The sequence below is a fragment of the Diadema antillarum genome, unplaced genomic scaffold (assembly GCF_040938485.1).
Source record: "Diadema antillarum isolate AM-2024a unplaced genomic scaffold, OU_Dant_1.0 seq00000654_RagTag, whole genome shotgun sequence".
Taxonomy (NCBI): Eukaryota; Metazoa; Echinodermata; class Echinoidea; order Diadematoida; family Diadematidae; genus Diadema; species Diadema antillarum.
This window is the reverse complement of record NW_027271567.1, coordinates 8,791-30,761: the sequence shown is the minus strand read 5'-3', so window position 1 is coordinate 30,761 and position 21,971 is coordinate 8,791. Positions and strand designations below refer to the sequence as shown.

The 21,971-nt window shown below is 37.5% G+C and overlaps 1 protein-coding gene across 1 annotated transcript in view; it reads left to right on the top strand.

The window, feature by feature from the left end:
• Positions 1 to 20,609, top strand: part of LOC139736568 (uncharacterized) — a 33,779-nt gene extending 13,170 nt beyond the window's left edge. The window contains exons 8-20 of the mRNA XM_071647315.1: positions 283 to 529; positions 870 to 1,057; positions 1,836 to 1,954; positions 3,514 to 3,823; positions 5,060 to 5,140; positions 5,720 to 5,809; positions 8,394 to 8,501; positions 9,004 to 9,156; positions 10,222 to 10,347; positions 10,731 to 10,911; positions 11,336 to 11,464; positions 17,689 to 17,797; positions 20,462 to 20,609. Of these exons, the coding sequence (XP_071503416.1) occupies positions 283 to 529; positions 870 to 1,057; positions 1,836 to 1,954; positions 3,514 to 3,823; positions 5,060 to 5,140; positions 5,720 to 5,809; positions 8,394 to 8,501; positions 9,004 to 9,156; positions 10,222 to 10,347; positions 10,731 to 10,911; positions 11,336 to 11,464; positions 17,689 to 17,797; positions 20,462 to 20,609 (1,989 nt within the window). The remainder of the gene's footprint in view (positions 1 to 282; positions 530 to 869; positions 1,058 to 1,835; positions 1,955 to 3,513; positions 3,824 to 5,059; positions 5,141 to 5,719; positions 5,810 to 8,393; positions 8,502 to 9,003; positions 9,157 to 10,221; positions 10,348 to 10,730; positions 10,912 to 11,335; positions 11,465 to 17,688; positions 17,798 to 20,461) is intronic.
• The last annotated feature ends 1,362 nt before the right edge of the window (positions 20,610 to 21,971 follow it).

Here is a 21,971-nt window from a genome sequence, read left to right as displayed (position 1 = left end):
TTCTTTTTTCCAATGTAAGCTGATTTAAATTGGTATTTCAACTATTGTCATGAAATAATAACGTTGTAAAAGTTTGTAAATGCTCAATTCTTAATTTCACTTGGAGGGAGCAGCCAAGGCAAGTTGTTGGCTGTTTGTGATTTAGAGGAAGAAGATGAAGAAGAAGAAGAAGAAGAAAAAAAAAAGAGAGAGTGCAGTGACATTTTTATCCTTTGTAGCCTTGTTTCAATGAAACTACTTGAACCCCTCATGCCTCATGTATCCTACGTGCACATTTCACAGCTGGCGGGGATGCAGGAACGATTCCAGCAGACCATTGAGGCCCTGAACAATGAGCTGGAAATGATCCGGCTTCACAAGGACTATGTGGAGACCCAGCTTGATGAGATGGATAAGGCAGCCCGCGGTGCCCCCAAGCCCCCCAGCCGGGTTATGTTCAGGTCGACGGGAACCAATGTGCACAGTGCCGGGGGCAGCAGCAACCACTCGGCGGGCCAGCATGGCAAGCACTCCAGGATGAGTGGCAAAGGTAGGAGTGATGCTCTGTGTTTTGCAGCTCTCTGCAAACATATGAAACACTCTGCATGGGACTGAGATTTTGTCATTTTTTTCTTTGTTTTGGGGGGTTTAAAGATGATCACTCCATGCATGGTATTGTTGTCAGTATAGCTGGTACAAAATAGGAAGAAAAGATTTGCCTTTCATTGTTACTAGAAGCATCAATTACCCTCTCTTGACAGCCTACTCTGATCTGATATGTGTCAATGTGCACACTATTGCTGAGTTGAAATCAATCAGTCAAAAAATTAATTTATTCGCTCCATTCACATCATGCCCACCTCCTGTCCATCACTATCGCAATGCTACAGAGTCCACCATGTCTGTGCCTGGGGACAGCTTTGAGAACATGGACCTGCTGGCCAGCGAGATGGACCCCTTCATCCCACAGGAATCCATTCTCAGCAAGTACTCCATCATGGTCTACACCTCCACCAACCAGAAGAAGACCTTCCATGAGCTTAAGGATGCAAAGTTCTGTGCCAGCTGTGGTGAAAAGGTAAGAGCTGAAGGTGCTGATTTGGTCCCAAGGAGAAGTAGGTGTATTTATAGACAATAGATCAATAGATATATAGATAGGTGGATGAATGGATTGATATGTACAGTTGATGAATTATAGATTAATATATAGATGGATAGATGAATAGGTAGATAGATTAGCAGATAGATAGACAGACAGACAGAGAGCTAGAGTGTATGGGTGTCACCTGCTAATTATATGCAATGTCAATCAACTTCAACTCTTTGGAATTGAAATTGCATAGCTGTGGGCTAGTTACTGCAAGCAAAGAAATAAGAAAAATTTGCATACGTAGATATGCATGCATGTATACATACACACACACACACATAAACACATACATACAAACATGCAACCATAAAAATGAAGAGACAGACAGAGGGATGTGTATGCATTATGATACATATAAATATAGACAGATAGATAGATAGATAGATAGATAGATAGATAGATAGATAGATAGATAGATGGGTAATTAGATAGGTAGATAGGTAGATAGATACAGATGTAATCAAGTCATGTACACCACCCACTAAAGATAACACAAATATGTGGTCATTATAGATAGGCGGTTGGTGGTATATCTGATGCTGTATCCATTATTGGTTGGCTTATGATGGCATAAATGAATGTGGTATGAAAAGGGTTAAGAATGGATTATATTCCTCCCCCACCCCCCCCCCCCCCCACCCCATTGACATTAGATTCTTGTAGATCTTCTTCTTCTTCATCGTCTTTTTTCTTTGTCCTTTGCCAGACGGTCATTTGTCCTCACAAAGTGAGCAGTGAGAAGATCATCATCCTGCCTCACCACTGCACCCACATCAAGCTTTCCCGCCCCAGGGTACGGATCCAGGCTGAACGGAAGGAAAAGGAGTAAGTGGTGTCCACCTTACCAAATGTCCACACAAAACTAGTTGTTGCGCTCAGGAATATTTGACATAGGGTAACCTCAAATGAGACTCAACAACAGTAACAACAACAATAAAAAAGGACTGAATACTTTTATGAGTCATAGCTAGCCCAAATGTGATCAAGCAATGTTTTATAAAGTATCTTAACTCCCAATGTCATATTGCTTGGTTGTAGGAATGACATTCCATAAAAGACATCAATTATTTTAATAGATTGCTCTTGCTGTCATAGTAATTCTTAAGTTGCTTTAAAACAAAAAGCAAAGATAATTCAGTGAACAGACCTTTGCTACTATTTCATTTTCAAGCACTGTGAAATTTTATGATTTGAGGGTGAGTGTGTATATCAATTTTCTCTTAAGTTTGGAATCTTTTTGTCAATAAAACAATCTTTTCCAACCAAGCTAGGATATGAAAATATGGACTTTAAATTCAGAGGAAATTCTGCTCACATCAATGATATTTACATTGCAGACACATTCCTCATTTTACATATCAAAGTGAGGTCTTCAGCTGGCTTTAACTGAAAAGATTCTAGCTGTTTTTAACTCTCTGAGGACCGCTGTCTCAAAACTCCCTTGCTATTGTGTGGATGATTTTGCCTCTCTGGGTATGAGAGGATTAAAGAAGTTATTTACCTGAGGCAGTGACAGGAGAGGGATGTGATCATTCATAAGCAGGTGCCCAAATCCAAGTGGCTGGACAGCACACTTCTCTGTACTCTCTCTCTCTTTCTTTCTCTCTCTCTCTCTCTCTCTCTCTCTCTGTATATATATATATATATATATATATATATATATATATATATATATATATATATATATATATATATATATATATATCAGCATTGATGCTATGAGATTGAGAAAAAAGGAAAAAATGTATGTATTTGCATGTGTGTGTGTGTGTGTATAGATTAAGTAATGTGTGGATTTTGAGATGAACGTTATTAAATGACAAGGGTCTGCTTCGTCATTTAATAAACCAAATAATACACCTCATTCTGTTTTGCATCGGGCACACTCAGTACCTTTCAAACAATTGAAACACCTTCAACTCTCGCCTCAGGCATTTTAGACTGATCCAGAGATATCATGCGTGGGTAGTGCTTACTAATGCTCTCACTAATGTGTGTTACATGTATATCAGCAATGTTAAGTCAACTTCAACAGAGAAATATTGATTTGGGCTGGCTTTTAACCTGTTGCATGAACACCAGTCCTGAGTCCTATATGCTTGGGCTGGTGTCTTTGGAGAATGTAATGTGTGTTGTAGCAAAATCAGCTCATCCTCAGCAGGTTAAAGGAGAAGAATGGGAGCCCACTCACCTCTACATTGTACGTCTGAACACTTTTTATGGTGTAATGCTGAATGCTTCATTTTCAAACTTTTGGTGATTTTCTTGGCATCTGGACAGCTAGGGCATACTGTTTTGTCATGAGTTCATTAAGAGCATATGAGGACTAAATTTCTTTGTACCTATAACAGTGCACCTTTTTTCCTTCTTCATCTCCTTCTCAGGTACCGCAAGCCCCACCCTCCAAAGGGGGCTAAGAAGGGTGCGGCACCATCTGATGTGGGAGATTCTAGGGAGGTGAGTGGCGCCAGGAAGTCCAGACGAAGACCGAGCCAGGGACCGGAGGAGAGCGTGGCCACGACTGAGGCTGACGAGCGCCCAGGGAGACCCGAAGTGTCGATGGCAGAGAAGACTGCAGCAGAAGAAGAGAAACAGACCGAGAAGCAGGAGGCTGAAGGGGATGATGAACGGGAGGAGGAGGAAGATGAGGAGGAGGAGGAGGAGAAAAAGGAAGCATGTGCTCATGAACATCAGGTTTGCAGATACTTAGATGTGACCTTTTGTGCCCATTAGTAATCAAGAAATAGATTGACTGAGCGGGTCTTAATTCATCAAAGTACATAACTTCATTGTGTTTTTCATGTTGATATACAATTGAGTAAGTATTTGTATTAAGCACAATTGAGAAGATGATACTGATATTCATATCATTTAGATGAAATATAATATTTCAGTATGGTGAATGCATGGTGGAAAAAATCTTCATACACAGCTAGGATGCTGACTATCTCAAAGCATCATGACGGTTTACTCTATACAGTAGTCTCCACACAAATGGGATACCATTTGACTGTATTAATATTATTATCAACCACTGCAAACTAGTTTGCACACAGACCCATTCCACTGTAGGCTGATATAGATTTTTGCTGTAAAACCATGTGGCACAGTATCGTCCTGTACTATTTAGAGATGGAAGGGGATAAATGACTAGAGAGTATACTATTCTCTCCACTTGTACCCATCATCTTTTGTCTCTATACATTTCTTTTTAAAGAAATATACTACAGGGTGCATAGTGTTTCTATCCCTTTGATCTCTGTACAGCTCTTTGAACCCGTTGAAGACTAGTCCCGAGTATACTCGGGCAGGTATCCATGGGAAATGCGTATCATGGCAAAATTAGCCCGTCCTCAACAGATTATGAACTGTACTGCATGGTGTCACCATAAATGTCTAACCATTATATCGTCGCTGGGGTGACAAGACCTCGTATCTCAAAAATGACAAATGTTCAGGAGAGCAAAAAAACATGGCGGCCAAAGCACTATAGTGCTCATCTTGCCATAGGACGTATCCGAAGAACTGAGAGATGATGGACAGGACCCGTCTCTGTTGATTGATTGACAGTCAACAAGGTGGGCACGGTGTTAACAAGGAGAAAAAGTTATTTTTATTGTCTACCACCAAAGACAAATCCAAATAGCCTTTCCTTTGACATGTCATGGTGGCTTCATTTTTGGAGTAAGACAGTTGGGATTTGGCCAAGACATCACTTGACTCATTATTTGACCATTAAGCCAAAAAAAAAAAATTTTTGACATTTTTGAGATACGAGGTCTTGTCACCCCATCGACGATATGCTAACTAAATGCTCAACATAGGGAATATTTTGCTAATACAATGCTGTAGCCATTTTTTGAGCTGCCAAAATGGAAAACTTACATGACTTCTTCAAACAATGAGTGCACTATATTTCTGCCCTGGCAGGAGAAGCCATTCACGATGCTCTGGGACGACTTCAAGGAGAGGACGCAGCAGACACGGCACATCCCAAGACCCCTGGAGAAGGTGGGTAGATAATAATCATCACGAGGGCGGGCTTCAAGCTTACAGTACGGTCAACCACCAAAGACAAATCCATTTTCTGAAAGGAAATAAGTAACTTGTTTGCCTGTCATACTACATACTTTACCATGCCACCGCCAAATAAACTGTAGCAGCTGTGTAATTTATTTTCTTCCTTTTCTTTTTTGTCGCATTTGTCGTGAAACCTTACAATACTTCTGCACATATATTATGTTTGTATGAATATATAATTTATGTGCGAGCTAGGGTTTTTCAATGGGGGTGAAAATTTATTCATTTTCATGCCATAATGCCATTTTGCAATTGCAGATTTTTTCCATTTTTAATAATATGCATGATTATGAATGACTTCCAAATAAATGAATTCCAGTGTCGAGTTGGTACGAATCCAGCCTGAGTATGAACATGCCCATGATTTTTTGTATCATCATGGCTGTTACTCTAACACTGATTGATCGGTGCTAATTTACGTTGATGTAGGGCAATCCGTCAAACAATAAAAATAACTTTTTCTCCTTGTTAACACCGTGCCCACCTTGTTGACTGTCAATCAATCAACAGAGACGGGTCCTGTCCATCATCTCTCAGTTCTTCGGATACGTCCTATGGCAAGATGAGACGGTACCACCCGCCCCAATGGTCTCTATCCTGGTAAGATGCAATATCACTTCACTTGTAACTTGGGTATCATGTTTGTGTAAGGTCCTTCTTCCTCCCAAATGTACATGTATTCTTTGTCACCTGCCTAGCAAAAGGGCCTTAGCGTGGAATTTCACCACAACATCATATTTTTATGCCTCCGCCACAAAGTGGTGCCGGAGTCATTATGTTTTCGTGTCCTTCCGTCCTTCCGTCCGTAATGAATTTTGTGGACAGCGTAACTAAAAAACCTTTTGAGGTATCCTAATGAAACTTGGCACGTATGTGTATGAGGGGGTGAAGTTGTGCCTATCAACATTTTGATACACATGCTCAAGGTCAAAGGTCAAAAGGTCAAGGTCAAATACATAAAATTTCACTATTTCCACCATATCTATGCAATGCCTGAAGATATTTTCTTGAAACTTAGTGTATACTTGTATTACCCAATTTAGATTCTCTGGTGAAAGTTTGGGGTCATGAGGTCAAAGGTCAAAAGGTCAAGTAAAAAATATTAAAACTTCACTTTTTTCTATATACGTACCTTGGAAATTGTTCAAGGTATCTTCATGGAACATAGTATATATACATGTACTGACTGGCAGTGATCATCTAGAGAATTTAGGGTTCATGGGGTCAAAGGTCAGGGGTCAAAGGTCAAGGGCAACACTTCAAAATTTTACTATTTCCCTCATGTTTATTCAATGCCATGTTTATGCAATGCCAGCAGGATTATTTTTTTTTAAACACTTGGTGTATGCATGTTTAACCTAATAGAGATTCTCTGGAAAGTTTTTTTTTTTTTTTTTTTTTTTTGCCTCAAAGGTCAAAAGGTCAAAGATCAAGTGAAAGTGCTGAACTAACTTTTTCCTCCATATCTTGGAAGTGGCTCAAGTTATCTTGAAATTTACTGCATGTTTATGCATGTTCTGCCTGACAGTGATTATCTTATGAATTTTATGGTCAAAGGCCAGATGAAAAGGGTAACAATTTACTATTCAATACAGAAATTGCACTTTTTCTCCATACCTTGAAAATTACTCGATGCATAAACGTATGAATGGGTCAAAGTCAAGTTAAAGTCCTTAAATCCCCAAATACATGCTCTCCTATTCACCCAATTAAACCTAGGTCAAGGAAGTTGAACATTCGACACATTTGTGACAAACTTGTCATTTTAATATTTTGCCAATTTTGTGAAAATGTAATCACACATTGTCCACATGTACTATCTAGACCTATTAGGAGAATCATGCATTATGGCAGAGGCATACCAGTTGCCATAGCGACATTTCTAGTTGTTCATGACATAATTTGACAGAGTTTTTAAAGCTCTTTCATATGATGTAATCATCCATTTTTTTTGTGATTTTTGAGCCCACAAGCCTTTGGGCCCTTCTGCCTGGCAAATGGTACTTTGTAAGGAAGTGAAGTAATGCACTCTGATCTATCTTTGAGGTACACGTAATTTTTCGTAAGTCGTGCTTTGGTACTATGATGATATTCCATCACTTTCAGTGTTTAAATGTGTCCATTTTGTCACATCCGCGAAAGTGAAAATGAAAGTGGTACAAAGTGATGGTGTGGTCAATCACTTTCACCTACTTTCACTTTATGAGTACAATATATCTTATGTGCTATTTTGAGATCGTGGATGACATCCTCTGTATCAATTCACCACTTAATGCAGGTCTCTTTTTCTCTTCTTCCTCCCCTCACCCCCTCGCCCCTTCCTCTAAACTTTATAGACATTTGTATCTCTACATTTCTCTATCTCTCTATTTCTGTCTGTCTATCTATCTATCTATCTATCTATATATATATATATATATATATATATATATATATATATATATCTGTCTGTCTGCCTATCAATTTATCTCTATATGTCTGTCTCTCTCATTCTATGCACTTATTAGTCTATCTGTTCATCAGTTAATCAGTCTGTCTACTGTATAACAAGAAATATTCACAGCATAAAGCTTTCATGAATTTGAGCCGACTGCATTTTTTGGTGGCACTAAACTTTCGTGAATGCCACTGGCATTCAAAAGCATTGTGTAGACAAACACTTTTGCTTGCATGTTACTTTTGCAAATCTTTGCTCCTCGCAAAGTTAGTGAAAGTTCCATGCACATGAACATTTCTGGTTTTACAGTATCTATTTACATATTCATCCATCTATCTCTATGTTTGTCTATCCATCTATCTATTAATCTATCTATCTATCTACCTATCTCTCTATCTATCTATCTACCTATCTATCTATCTATCTATCTATCCATTTATCCATCTATCTAAATATCAATCTATCTGTCTATTTATCTATCTATCTTCTTTTCTGTCTTTCTATCTCCATCTCTTTCTTTATCTTTGTCTTTTCATGTATCTACATTTTGCATTTTTAAAGGAAATGTGATCCTAAAAGCAAAGAACTTATGAAAGGCAAGAGAATCAAGACTTGGTTTGGCGACACCATGCCAATTCCCTTATTATGAAGAAGAATGTCACCAAAGGTTCAAATTTCATGTCTTTACAATGTCCAGGATCTGAGACAGTCAATACATATGATAATTTGTTGGCACTTTCTTTGCAGGACGCCCTCTATGCCCACTTTGAGGAGCGCTACCTGATCAGGCAGGTGTCTTATCTGTGCATGCATGACTTCGTTCAGGGCGTCATTGAGTATGCACCTGGTCACAAGGTAATGACAGCTGTGGGCACAGGCACTGCCATCTATTTGCAAGATGTTGCACAGCTTTCAAATTCCAAATAAATGTGTGATCTGTGTTATCAGTACATGGACTATAAAGGTTACTTGGCTCACATAAATAAAAAAAACACTGTTGGTTCCTTTTTGTAGTACCTTGTAATAGCCAGTGGTAGTGATAAATTAATGTGCAGATAATACCTGTATCCTTTTGTCAATCATATTTCTTTTGTAACAATGATATGAGGTTGATTTCATTATCAAGAGTCATGTCTGTATCATCAGCACTTTGTTGTTTGTTTGTTTGTTTGTTTGTTTGTGTGTTTTGCACTTTTATACTTTTTTGTAATGCTTTGGTACCCACATGTTACATTTGACTCACTTCAGATAACCCTCAGAATTCTGATTTACAGCAGTAAACATGCTTCTGTTAATCATGTGAAGACTGCAAGCCAGATCGTGATATTGTTATCTGTTTACTCTCAAAATTATACAGCTCATCCAGATCTTTGCGCATTGCCTTGTGGGTAATCTGGATGCCACAGTCTTCCGATACCTCCTCATCATCACCGACCTCATCGACCGGGTGGAATGGAGGATGGTGGAGGACTTCAAGTATTTCGTCATCGCTGTTTACCCTTTCCTCAATGTAAGTTATCCTTGGAATAAATTCATCATGATGATATTTTTTCCTTTTTTTTACCCTAACTGTATGTTGATACTGTCATTCCCCTGTGATTATCCATTATTGACTTCGTTGACTAAATAGATTTGTTCTAATTGTCTTCTAAATTGATGATATCTCACACTCAATTGTAAGATAGATATGCTCTGCAGTGATGCCAGTCAGCAGAAGTGATAGTGTACTTAGTCTAAAACACTCAATTTCACTTTCTTTTTTGAAGGGAGGCAGGTCTTCATAGCTCAATGTCAGTACACAAAGCATCTCTCTTCTTTTCCCCTTTATTTCTTATGTGCTTGTGAGAAGTGACTTGTACTCATATTATGTCAAAAGCCAATTTATTTTACTATAGACTTGCATATGACAGTTGCTGTACAACATCATATTAAATTTTCTGTGGTATTTGCATGAGTGGATGCGATTAGTGTCTCATATTTACTCCTTGATATGCTCATGTTGGGCTTGGTCAAAAAGCTGTAACTTGGGTAAGTGCCCAGAAGGCTCTGCAGTATTATCATGGGGAAAATGATGAATGCAAAATGAATGTACTGTATGAGAAGCAACTGAAAGAGGAATGTTAAAGGAAATTGGTAACTGATGCAAAAACTTGGGACCATTCAGTATTTTCAGATTTTCATTGTTGTGTATTATAAGAAAAAAAAAAGGTGATCTGTAGCATGACTACCAAAGTCATAAGAGGAAGAGCATGAGGTTATTGCTTGGAGCATGTTTCTACTGAACAATAACTATCCTGGTGATTACAAGGTGATGTTCAGTGATGTGTGGTGACGCTTCAAATTTTCCTCGGCACATTATTCAGTGGATCATACGGCGCTGTGCACATTATCTTCTCTATGACCTTTTAATACCTGATTTGCCTATATCACCCATATATTTTATTGCTCAGTAGAAACAATTTGTGTAGTAGTAATATGCCAGATGATGCAGGTTACAAAAATTTGCCATGATGCGAGGCAATGCGAGGCATCCAGTAGAAACATGTTTTTTTTTGTTAACCTTGACATTGGGCAGGAGGATGAGGTGGACCAGCTACATCTTGGTTACACATCGTTCAGCGAGAACAAGGTTTCCAAGGCGCTTGTCTTCGAATACTTCATGTACATCATCCTCAAGTACAGGGAGCCTAGGTTCCAGGATGTGAGTTACCTTCTGTGTTATGATCCTGAATATCCCAACTCCAACTTTGTAAAGTCCATTTTCCCAAATCGCTACCAAAATGTAATCATCTGTTCCTTGTGTCATTCTCGACCTTTCCTGTAAGTTTCATTCAAATCTGATCACGACTTTTTGAGTTATTTTGCACACAGACAAACAAACAAACAAGCCAACAAACAAACCAACGCCGCAGAAAACATAACCTCCTCCATTGGTGGAGGTAATAATCTGCCCTTTGTGTGTTAGGGTAACTCTGTATACAAGTAATCTCCTTCCCCACCCTTTACCCATGAAATGAAACATAGATTCCTGCAATTGCATACCTTGTTCCATTTTCTTCACCATCATGCGATCACTGATTCCAGGTGGAGATGAAACTGTCGCAGCGCCCAACCCGCGAGTTCGGTTTCATGAGCGAGAGGGAGTACAACGAGGCGGTGGACGCCCTGGCCCCATTGGCCAATGAGGGCCTCCGACACCGGATGTTCACAGAGGCCCTGGAGCACTTCAGTGGGGATGGCCGCGTGGCCATCAGCAGACTGGCCCGTATCCTTTTGTAGAAAATGATAGTTTGCTGACCAGTCAATCTGATGCTGATAGGGTAATAATGACTACAGGTGTTTCTGATGGAATACAATTGGAGTGGTATATCAATATCAATATGGACTATTATTGAAGTTATGGTGTCCCATATTTTCTTATCATTTTCTTCGTTTTTTAGCAGCTTTGATCACAAATATATCAAGGTGACATTAACATGTTTTGTGATAAAACTCGTCATATGAAATTGATATATTGACCTGTGGCGAAAAAATGGAATGATGTGTTTATGCCAGTTTGTACATTGGTATCATCTTCTCCTCGTGTTTCTTCTTTTTTGATAAGAAAGGGGTCTGTAGGTGTCAGAGTGTCACGGCAACATGGACAATTTCTCTCTCTGTCCATTATCCTTGACCACCTGACTGACCAGATGTCATCAGCTACCTGCTGCTCCACCAGGTGACCCCGCATCTAATGGTCAACATCACAGAGACCATGCAGGAGAGCCGTGTGAGGGCAGAGTCACAGTCCCGGGGCACCACCCTTACTCACTCCAGAGGTATGATTTTTTTTTTTAAATACCTGTGTTTTCTCGAATGAAACCAAGCCCTGTGTATTCTGTAAATGAAGCACTGCCTGTGTTAGTGTGTATACTCGAAAGGATCCACAGCCTGGTGTTTGCTCAAAGGGAAACGCTGCCTGTGAATTTCTAAAGAGAAAAACTGGCTGTGTATTCTTAAAGGGAAAAACTGCCTGCATATTCTGAAAGGAAAATACTGCCTTTGTATTGTTTTAGGGAATCACTGGTAGTCTTAAATGGACACACTTCCTGTGTAGTCTTTTCATGAGAGAAACATTGCCTATGTGTTCATATAGGGAAACATCGCATTTACATTGTTTAGGTAAAACACTGCCAGTGTAGTTTTAAAAGGAAACATTGCCCATATGTGACTGTGCATCACAAAACAAACAAAAAGTCGCACCCCTTGATTTTACATGAGGACTCAAGAAAGGTGAAATGGGTCAACCAAGTCAATTTTGAGTTATCAATATTTTCTGAAAGAGCTATTCTTCTTCTACATTATTCTCAAGTTTAGGATCATGAATTGAATGGGAAAGTGGGTTTTCAGCAGTTTGTCTACATCCCCTTTTTTGATACAGTAATGTGATCAGGTTTTTCTTAGAAGCCCCTTTTCATTTCTTAAAAAGCCTTTGCACACTCTTCACTTTCAAGTCTATTAACTCTTGAAAGAATAATGCTACTGCTTTGAAAGCTGGCATTCATCATGGACAGAATGTGTTAATAGAGCATGCTCAATTTCAGCTTAATTTTGATAATCCCTTCATTGTTGTTGCTACAGTGGTTTACATCATGTTTTTTGTCCCATTCATGGCACAGGTAGCACAGCTTAGTAAAGATAAAGCACTTGAATAGACGCTGTACTTCAGAGCCTCTTATCTCAGTTCAAACTTTTCCAGAGTGTGTGCTTTCTTTCAGTATTTAGATAGGTTAGGGTAGTCCATTTGCATTTAGTTATACATCATTTCAAAGTTTAGAGTCTGCTCTTTCAGAATATGCCCTTAACTAAAAATTCATGTCTGGCGACTTTTTGTTGGTTTTGTAGTGCAGGGTCACATATAGTCTTTAAGTGAAACACTGCCTGTGTATTCTTAAAGGGAAGCAGTCCTGTGTATCCTTTAAGAAAAACACCGCTTGACTTTTAAAGCATGTTTTACAATCTGAATGATAGGTTAAGGAGTGGAATATATAGCCAATACAAATATTCACTTTTACTTAATATATACAATTAAAAAAAAATCAAAATAATGCATTCAATTACAGCATTTCTCTTATACTTCTTTTAAAGGGAGTCAAGAGGTTTGTCTGTTTGAGGGAATTCGGTCATAAATTCCATATGTCAGCTCCATGATGTTTGAGGGCTTTATGTGCTAATAATATCCTAGGATTCTTTAAGTGGACGCTCTTTCATGTATAAGTGTTGGGTATAAATGCAAGATGCGATTGTATGAAAAGAAATTGAAGAAAAATGAGGAAGAATTCTATAATATGATAGTTGAATGTAAAAACAGCTTTTTATTGAGTATTCATATCATGTATCTTGAAAGTTTTCAAACAGTTAGATGGAGGATCCCTGTGTGACACTTTTGTGCAAATCCTACCTGCGTTCTTTTGTATTACAAGTATATGATCTACTTTGGCCTTATAGCAGTCCTCCCATATAATGTTGCAATGATTAATACAATATTATAGTAGAATCAATGCAGTGTATATCACAAGAAGAGAATGCTCTGGCATAAATCTTTCAATTTATACAATGTTCCAGATCCTGCAGCTATTGAAGAAGACACATTCTTTATGTGTTAGCCTCATGACAAAGGCCTGTCTGTTGTAATACCAGAAAACTTTACAGATTCTTTTTTTATCAGAACAGAGACTGTTAATGATAATATTTTGCATTGAATTCAAATTTCTACGAGTAGTTATGAAATGCATAACTTAAGTTCTTATTTATGTGGGAAGATGATTTATTACATTTGAACCTGTTAATAAAACATTTGTTAGTTTTAGATTCATAGCATTGATCAATTCCTTTTAAGTTCTTGTGAGATAGAAAAATGCTGCTGTCATCGGTGAATAAAATGAATGACAAAATGGGAGAGAGTTAACAATGTCATTAAGGTATATTAAAAACAGTAATGGTCCCAAAACGGAACCCTGTGGAATTCTGCAATTGATAAGGGACAGTGGAGATTTTACATCATCAATAGAAACATGTTGTTGCTGACTTGAGAGGTAACTTCTATCACCAAGTTAAGGCATGAAGTTTATTTCTACTGGAAAAATCAGGATTTTTGTTTTGTACTTAGTCACTTGTTTGTAAGACTGGTTGCAATATGTCTGTTAACTGTGCAGTTGATTGCTCATCACACTCGGGTAAAAAAAAAGAAAAAAAGTTTATATAACGCCATTGCATCCTTCTTTTTTTTAAACCCATGGATTCCTAGACAATTTTATGCTGAAATCACCCTTTGTCCATCATTTAATGGGCAATTCTGGAAATCACTACATATTATTATAATGGTAATTGGAGACAAATCATATGCAATGCAAGGTGAATTCATTACTATGTAAAATCAGAAGTAGATGCATAGAACTTGCCTATCTGTGAGAGAAACATTATTTTTAGTCTGCTAACACGTGTTGGCAATTGTTATGGTATGTTGTAGATTACTAGTATGTTGTAGATTTAGCAATCAATGGGCTTTTTGAATTACTGCATATGAAACAAAAAAACACATCTGAATAACAAACGGCTCTAGTGAAGGAGAATTTATGTAGTCTTTTATATAAAGCACTAAAAATGATGCGATAGGTTTACCTAACTTCATTAATGACAGAGTTATGTTTCATTCAATCAGAGGACTTGCATTCGCTTTAAAGAGTCACAATGTATCGTGTAATTCTATATAAAACGAGGTCATGGAAATATACATGTTACGTATTCTCAGTGTAATTATGATCACATTTAGGACTGGTTTTGAGCAACATCAATTTGAGCACAATACATATACCAGGTGTTTCAAAAAACATTTCCCACGTTTGATCATTAATATTTCAAAAACTATTCATCCGATAAAACTGTCATTAATATGAGTAATAGCTGAATAATGTACAATTTTGTTGGAGGTGATTTGAATGTGAAAGCATAAATCAATTTCATTAAATCTAAGATTGATTTTGAAGTAAGGTTTCAGATTTTGGTCAAATTTTAACCCTCTGTACAAAGATTGAACTTTGCACAGGAACCAATGATGTGTATGTGAGTGTGTGCTGACAATGGCCCTAACAATGGACATGCCTGAACCACCTGTTAACTAGGCGTCAGTCTCGTGCTCCCAGGGACATGAATGCTTAATCAATAATTCATGTGGATTGCCCTGGGCACTGCTAGTCTGAATTCATGCACGGTAAAGGGTAAAATGCATGCACATGGAAAAAGTAAGCACATGTTTCCATGTGCTTGCAAACACCACATTTCATTCCAGCTGGCAATCATTTTCAAATTTTGCTTCACATATCACTAAATTTGGGATATAAATAAGGATAAATGTTCTAAAGTTCTTCATTTTAATACAACTGTCTACTAATAGTCTGACAAATTTGTCGCTTTTTCGATAAAAAGAGATCATTTTTGGTAAAGAGTTCAGCAGCATTTTTCATTGGGGCGATTTGTTTCACAGTAGGTTTATTTAAGGCTCCATATACACAAGTGTATACTCTAATTGATTTTCTTTGCTTCCTGTCACCATGTTTACGACAGAACAGAAGGTATTCATTGTATTTTCGTTTTTCAGAAGTAGGGAGAGCACTGTCGCGACTCAACGACAGTATCGGCAGGCGTTTGACTTTACACAGATACTGCCAGAGGCTGAATAAAGACTAGTTGTGATAGTGGAATTTCCCATGAATAAATAATGAAGCATTCAAACCCTGGCCATTGTTCAGGACCATTGTCAGGGTGTTAACCACACACTCCCATACACACCCATTGACCCCTGTGCAAAGTGAAAGTTTTGTACAGAGGGTTGAAAATAGAGCAAAATCTGGAACCTAACTGTGAAATTAATCATGGATTTCATGAAACTGATTTATGCTTTCATATCTAAACCACCTCCAACAAAATTGTACACTATTCAGCTATCACTCATATCAATGACAGTGTTATCTGATATATAGTTTTTGAATTATTAAGAATCAAAAGTGGGAAATGTTTTTTGAAACACCTAGTACTTTAAACCGTTGTGTATGGGTAAGTGCACTATGTAGTTCTATTTTGATTTCTGAATCGAGTAATAGAGGCTTCAGAAATCTGTGTTATAGTCCAAACAGCAGCTCTTGCATAGTTCCAGTGGAGAAGGGAGAATGAAAGTTGACTGTGAGGATTAGAAGCTCTCTACTGATTTATGACTACAACGGAACTGAAATAATGGAAATTTGACGTTTATTTAAAATGGCAACGTCTGAGAACTGTTTAAATTTCTACAGCGAAAAGCACAACTGCATAATTATCTTACCATCGTTTTGTATTAAACGAATGCCATGATTCATTAATTCACCTCGACATTAAATACGCGAATTTCAACCCCATGGCATTCCCATCGCTGATTATCCCTTCCATGTCAGCATGAACGAACTCTATCCAACAAAATCATGTGGCTTTAGAAATTGCCAAAAATACACAGGTCCACTTTTTTTCTCTTTTTTTTTTAGCCACTCGTATTTTTTTAATGGTGTGTTTGGGTTTTTTTTTAAATGCCTCTCGATCATATCTTGGCTGCTTTTTTTCTTCCCTCATAATGAAATAATTGACATCCATGGCTTTAGCACGTGCTTGTCAATCATGTTGTAACCTACTATCAAGCAATTTGAATAAATGTCAAATAGAGTGACAACATTTTGTGACAAGATCTATAAGTATGTCAGTCCTCCCAATAAAGAAGTGATTGGAGTGTGGACTCGTAAAGCTGTCGGTTCGATTAGTCAAAAACGAAAGTTATCAACGGCCTGCAATTGAAGGGAGGTATATATAGCGTGTTTCCTTGTTCAGTTGTCATTTATTTCATACTTCTTGAGTGAAGAAAGATCAGAATAACGAATGCCGTACAGCTGAATACTGTGATGTTGGAAATAATGGTGATGTAAAGTTTATAAACACGGCAATATCTGATAACAGAGCAGTTTTCTGCAGCGAAAAGTACAACTGTAAATCGTGTCGTCTGTGTATTTTATGATATAATACAAATGTCATGATCCATTAACCCTAACTTACCTGGGCTATTTTGTGAGCTTAAAGTCCTGGGGGGCATGATGGCCCCCCTTATGATCTCAGCCGCGATTCGTGCGTTCATTACAAAAATTGGCACACACGTCACTCATGACGCAATCTATAGGGCTGTGTTGTTCAATTTCAATAAATCGCTTCATTTTATTTTATATGAATTAATTATGTTAATTTATGCATCAAATTAGAATTTGGCTGGAAATCATTAAATAAAGCCCCCAAACTTCAAATTTTTTTGCTTGAGGACTCTTTGGTGAATTCTGATTTAATTTAGGTCAAAAAAAAATTGGTATCAATTTTAATTTCTTATGTATTTTATTGTTTTAATAATCTCTTATGTATTTCTCTGGTTTTTTTTTTTTTTTTTTTTGCTTTTTGTATTTTATTGTTTTTTGAATGGGAATCATTGGCATCACTATTTCAATCATAAGAAACATAAAATTAATTGTTTTTAATCACTAAAAGTAAAAATAATGATACAATTACGAATTTCAGATAGAAACCTGATTTGCATTGGTTTTGTACACAAAATCACGTTTTTGAGTAATTTTCAGTCTGACATGCACTTACATAATGTTGTGTAACTTCAAAACCGCGTACCCGGACATCGCAAATTTGGTCTTAAAAGTTGCGCAAGGCTTCAAGGTAAATTGTCATGAATCGCCATGTGGATGCATTCTTGCGTTGCGGAGATGTCGCGCAAAGTGTCGAGAGGGGGCCATTATGCCCCCCAGGTAAGTTAGGGTTAATTCATCTTGACATTGAATGCACGAATTTCATCCCCATGGCATTTTCATCACTCGACTCCCCCATCCGCTTCCTTCTCTCCCCTCCCCCTTCTCTCTCTCCCCCTCCCTCTTCTCTCTTTTTCCTTTCTCTCTTTTTCCTTTCTCTTTATGCTCTCTTTACCTCATAACAGGACAACCTGAGCGGCCCATCATGACAGCGCCCTCTGTAGAGACAGATAAAAACGAGGAGAAGATTGTGACGTTGACGCAGCTGAAGAATATGGCCAAGAATGTTGACAGGTCGGCATAGACGAGATTCAATTCAGTGCAATTCAATTCAGTTCAATTCAATTCAATTCAATTCAATTCAATTCAATTCAATTCATTTCAATTCAATTCAATTCAATATAATCAAATCTTAATTCCAATAGAATCCTATTGATCCAAAATTTGCTACAGATAATGCAGATGATCTCAGAAGATTACACTCAGTATTTTCCTCCTCAGCTCGAGAAAAATGATCAAACAAAGTTTATTCTTGAGATGGAGATCGGCTAAATGTTATAATCAGAATTAGTTCTACTGTACTGTGTTCAAACATCCTGCGTATAGATTTGTTTTTCCTGTCACAGAAAAAGAAAAATCATTGAAAGAAGTTTGACCCGTATACATTTCATCTATTTGATCTTATATTACAGTAGTTATATCTTTGTAAGCGTTTCTGTCATGACCTGTTCTTTTCAGAATAAAGATTGTTTATGATATGTGTGGTTATACATCAAACGACCTGATGCGTTTATGTTCATTTCTCATTATTTACAACCAAGCTTAAATGCTATTTTTCAAAATATGGTTTGAAAATGTGATTCTCGTTGGAATTTCATTCATTCTTCAAGGAAGTAGAAATGACCACCATGATTACGATCTTAACGTGATGGTGTCAATAGGTAGAATAATTTTAGGATTGTGCTAAAAGTTGTTAGAAATTAAAATGTGTGTTCAAAATTGTGTTCTTGTGAATTAGAACATAACTGATGCAAACCCCTTTCATAAATCGCATCGATTTTATTTTTAAAAGTCTTCTTGTTCTGTCATGGATTCACACAAAGCATACACCTGCTTGTTAATGCCGTTCTAACGTTTGACATTTTGGTAATTGCATGTGTGATAGATTTGTAACAGCTGACCTAGTCCACTCTGATTAACTCTGTACTGTCAATACCCTCTCTGGTTCTAAACGAATGAGTCGAAACCATCATAACCTCAATTGTCGAAAGTACACTAGTTCGCAGAAACTGTCAGCGCTTTTGTAATTTATGCTCAGGGGTATATGAAAGAAACTTGTAGAGTATAGCAAGCTTTACTATGTGAAAGCACTAAATCATTAGCTATTCATTACCATTAACATTTATTCAGTGACAGTTGGTCAACAATACCATGTCACAATATTCTTGCATTTCCTTGTCCATGCAACCTCATTCGGTTCAAGCACAACATTCGATTTTATGATAGCGCGTTGCGTTCTGGGAGATGGGTGGGTAATACGCAAGCGTGTTGTTTTTATACGTGAAATTCTTAAGGCTTAATAATAATCCAATATTTATTTAATTTGGTCAACTTTTATTCAGCGAAATATATGCACTCGCTGCGTCTGCCATCTTGGAAACAGCTGACGTTGATATAATGTAACAGAAGTCCAGTAGTAGTGTATGCTAGTAACCTCTGTACTGCAGACCAACACGTGAGGAAAATATGCCCCTCGCGGTATGAACGTTGCTGGCGCATGTTGTGAATCAGTTGTTTGGACATGGTGCTTCCGTAACTCATCCTGTCATGATCCGAGTATAAGCTGAAGCCGAGTCCAGTAGCATTATTCTTTTAAAAGTTATTAGAGTTTGAAAGTGAAGAGTGTGCTAAGCTTTTTCAAGAAATGATAAGGACCTCCAAGACACAACTGATCTGACTACTTTACACAAAAAGGGTTGTAGAAAAACTGCTTAAAACTCACTTTCCCATTCGTTTTCCGATCCAAAACTTAGGAATAATGTAGAAGAATGGGTCTTTCAGAAAATATTAAGATATCAAGATTAAGTTGGATTACTCGTTTCACCCTTTTTTGAGTCCTCATATAAAACCAAGGGGTGCGACTTTTTGTTTGTTTTGTGATGCACGGTCACATATTGATATTTAATTTTTGATTATATAGGGCTAAATAGATTGATGAGTGGAGAGATAGCTCGATAGCTAGATAATATTTGAAATTGAACTAAGGGATTATTTGATAAATAACTACCAGTGTAGTGCACGATTTTGAAGGTATTATATCAGATCTATAAGCAAGACAAAACCGTATGCAAGCCCAAGTACATCATGTGGCTGAGGTGAAAAAATACCCCCAAAACTGTTCAGCATTTAGATCGCATAATAGTTCTGAAAATATATATCAATCATATGACAATAGCATATACCATATGTTGCAGCTGAATCGTATTCCTGGCATTGATTCCCAAGGCGCAAATCTTTAGTTATATTGCACGACCATGCACTATAACGAAAAGCATTGAATATCACGTGGTGCTAAGTAAAACAAAACACAAATAATTAATGAATAAATTACCTACATTTTCTCTTCACAAATATTTTCTTATTTTGCTTGAGAGCTGGTAGTTTCAGAGTAATTCAATATGTACTCCCTTTTTCCTAGAAGTGACCCACTTCAATTAGCTTTTAAATTGTGTTGTTTCACATTCCCAAAGGGACGCTGTTATCATTATGAATATGCAATGTGTGTTTCAAACGAATTTGGTATTAAATGAATGAAAGAAGCCCAATATGACACGATACAATACAATACAATGCAATTCAACATCATGAACAATTTTCACACAAATACAATACACACAATACGGATGTATTACAATGCAGCGCAGGTGTAGTACAATTATATTCTTTTTCGATTTGCAGACGATGTCATAATCGCAACATGAGGCGGATCGAGGGCAACCTGCGGATGGACATCGATGACATGGCGGGCGATGGCGATGCCTTCGACGAACTGCTGGAATTCGACAGTGCCGCCCACACCGTGACTGGCGCAGATAGCATGGAGTGAGCCAATCTCTATGTGATGGCCTTGAAACAAGTTCGTGAATGTCACTGACAGGGGTGGATCCAGGAATTCCGTAAAGGGGGGCGGGGTGCAAAAAAATACTGGTGTGCCACTTCTGACTAGCAAAAAAAAAAAAATCAAAATCAAACAAAACAAAACAAAAACGATTCAGCATGCAATCTTTCCGATTCTTGTGCCACTCCAGAATTCATTGGCTGACAAAGCAAAAAAAAAAAAAAAAAACACGCCTAGAGCGCCCCCCCTCCCCCCATTCGTCACTGACTGAGGTTTACCAACAAATTAAAGCCAAAGGAGCTCAAAAATCATCTTCCACCATTGCGAATTTGCTTGCACTACATCAAGAGGATCTACCACGAAACTAGTCCCAGCTGATGCTATTTGCCAGGAAAATAACTTGTTTTGGAGAATTTTTAGATCAAAAGTGTAAAATAATTTAGACCGACTGCATAAAACTTTTCTTCCTGAAACACCGTTCCCATTCAGTATCGGATAGGTAGAACGTTACGTGATGATCAATACATGTACAGGTGTATGTGTTTGTATATGTGTGTATAAATGAATAACTATATACATACAATGTAGTGTATATATATATGTATATATTTACATGAATTATGAATAGTTCTGGAGCATGCATCCCAAATATGATGAAGTTACAATATATGAATTCACGTAATTATTTTGGCAATAGTGCGTATGTAATTTTCTTCTGGTAATCAAAGGTGTGGTAAATGGTGTATTATGAGCACGGTTTGCAGAGTGCGTTTGATGTTTCTGTCAGTTCTTCTTCTTTCTTTTTTTAAATTCAAATATGCAAGAGTAAATCGCAACACTGCTTGTAAGTTATGACGACTCTTTGTTTATTTTTACCACCCACATTTATGACAAATAAGTGCTCACTTTGATAACAGATACAGATACTGACCAGGATTTAACATCAATGGATCATCGTGATACTTAGATGATGGCCAAAAAGAGAAATATTTGCAAAGACCTTTAGAACAAAAAGCATAATGATGCATTTATTTGTTCGCTTTCAAAGATGTACATTTCTTGCTTTCTAAGCAGAACATGGTTACAATATATCAACTACTCCTCTAATATTGCCTGTCGTAATCTCACACCCCTCTTCAGTACAGTACATCCATGCTTTGTTTTCAGTTTTGCTGAGATTTTAAATTTGTCGGTACCACGGGCAACTATTTTGCACAAATTGCCATTATTATCTTAATGAAGGAGTTTTGAAAGGGGCAATGATTAAACTGTTGCCGTAGCTAATGTCTTTCTTTACGCCTTTGTATCAACGTACATAGTGATCAGCAGTGGAAAACTCGACCCAAAGAA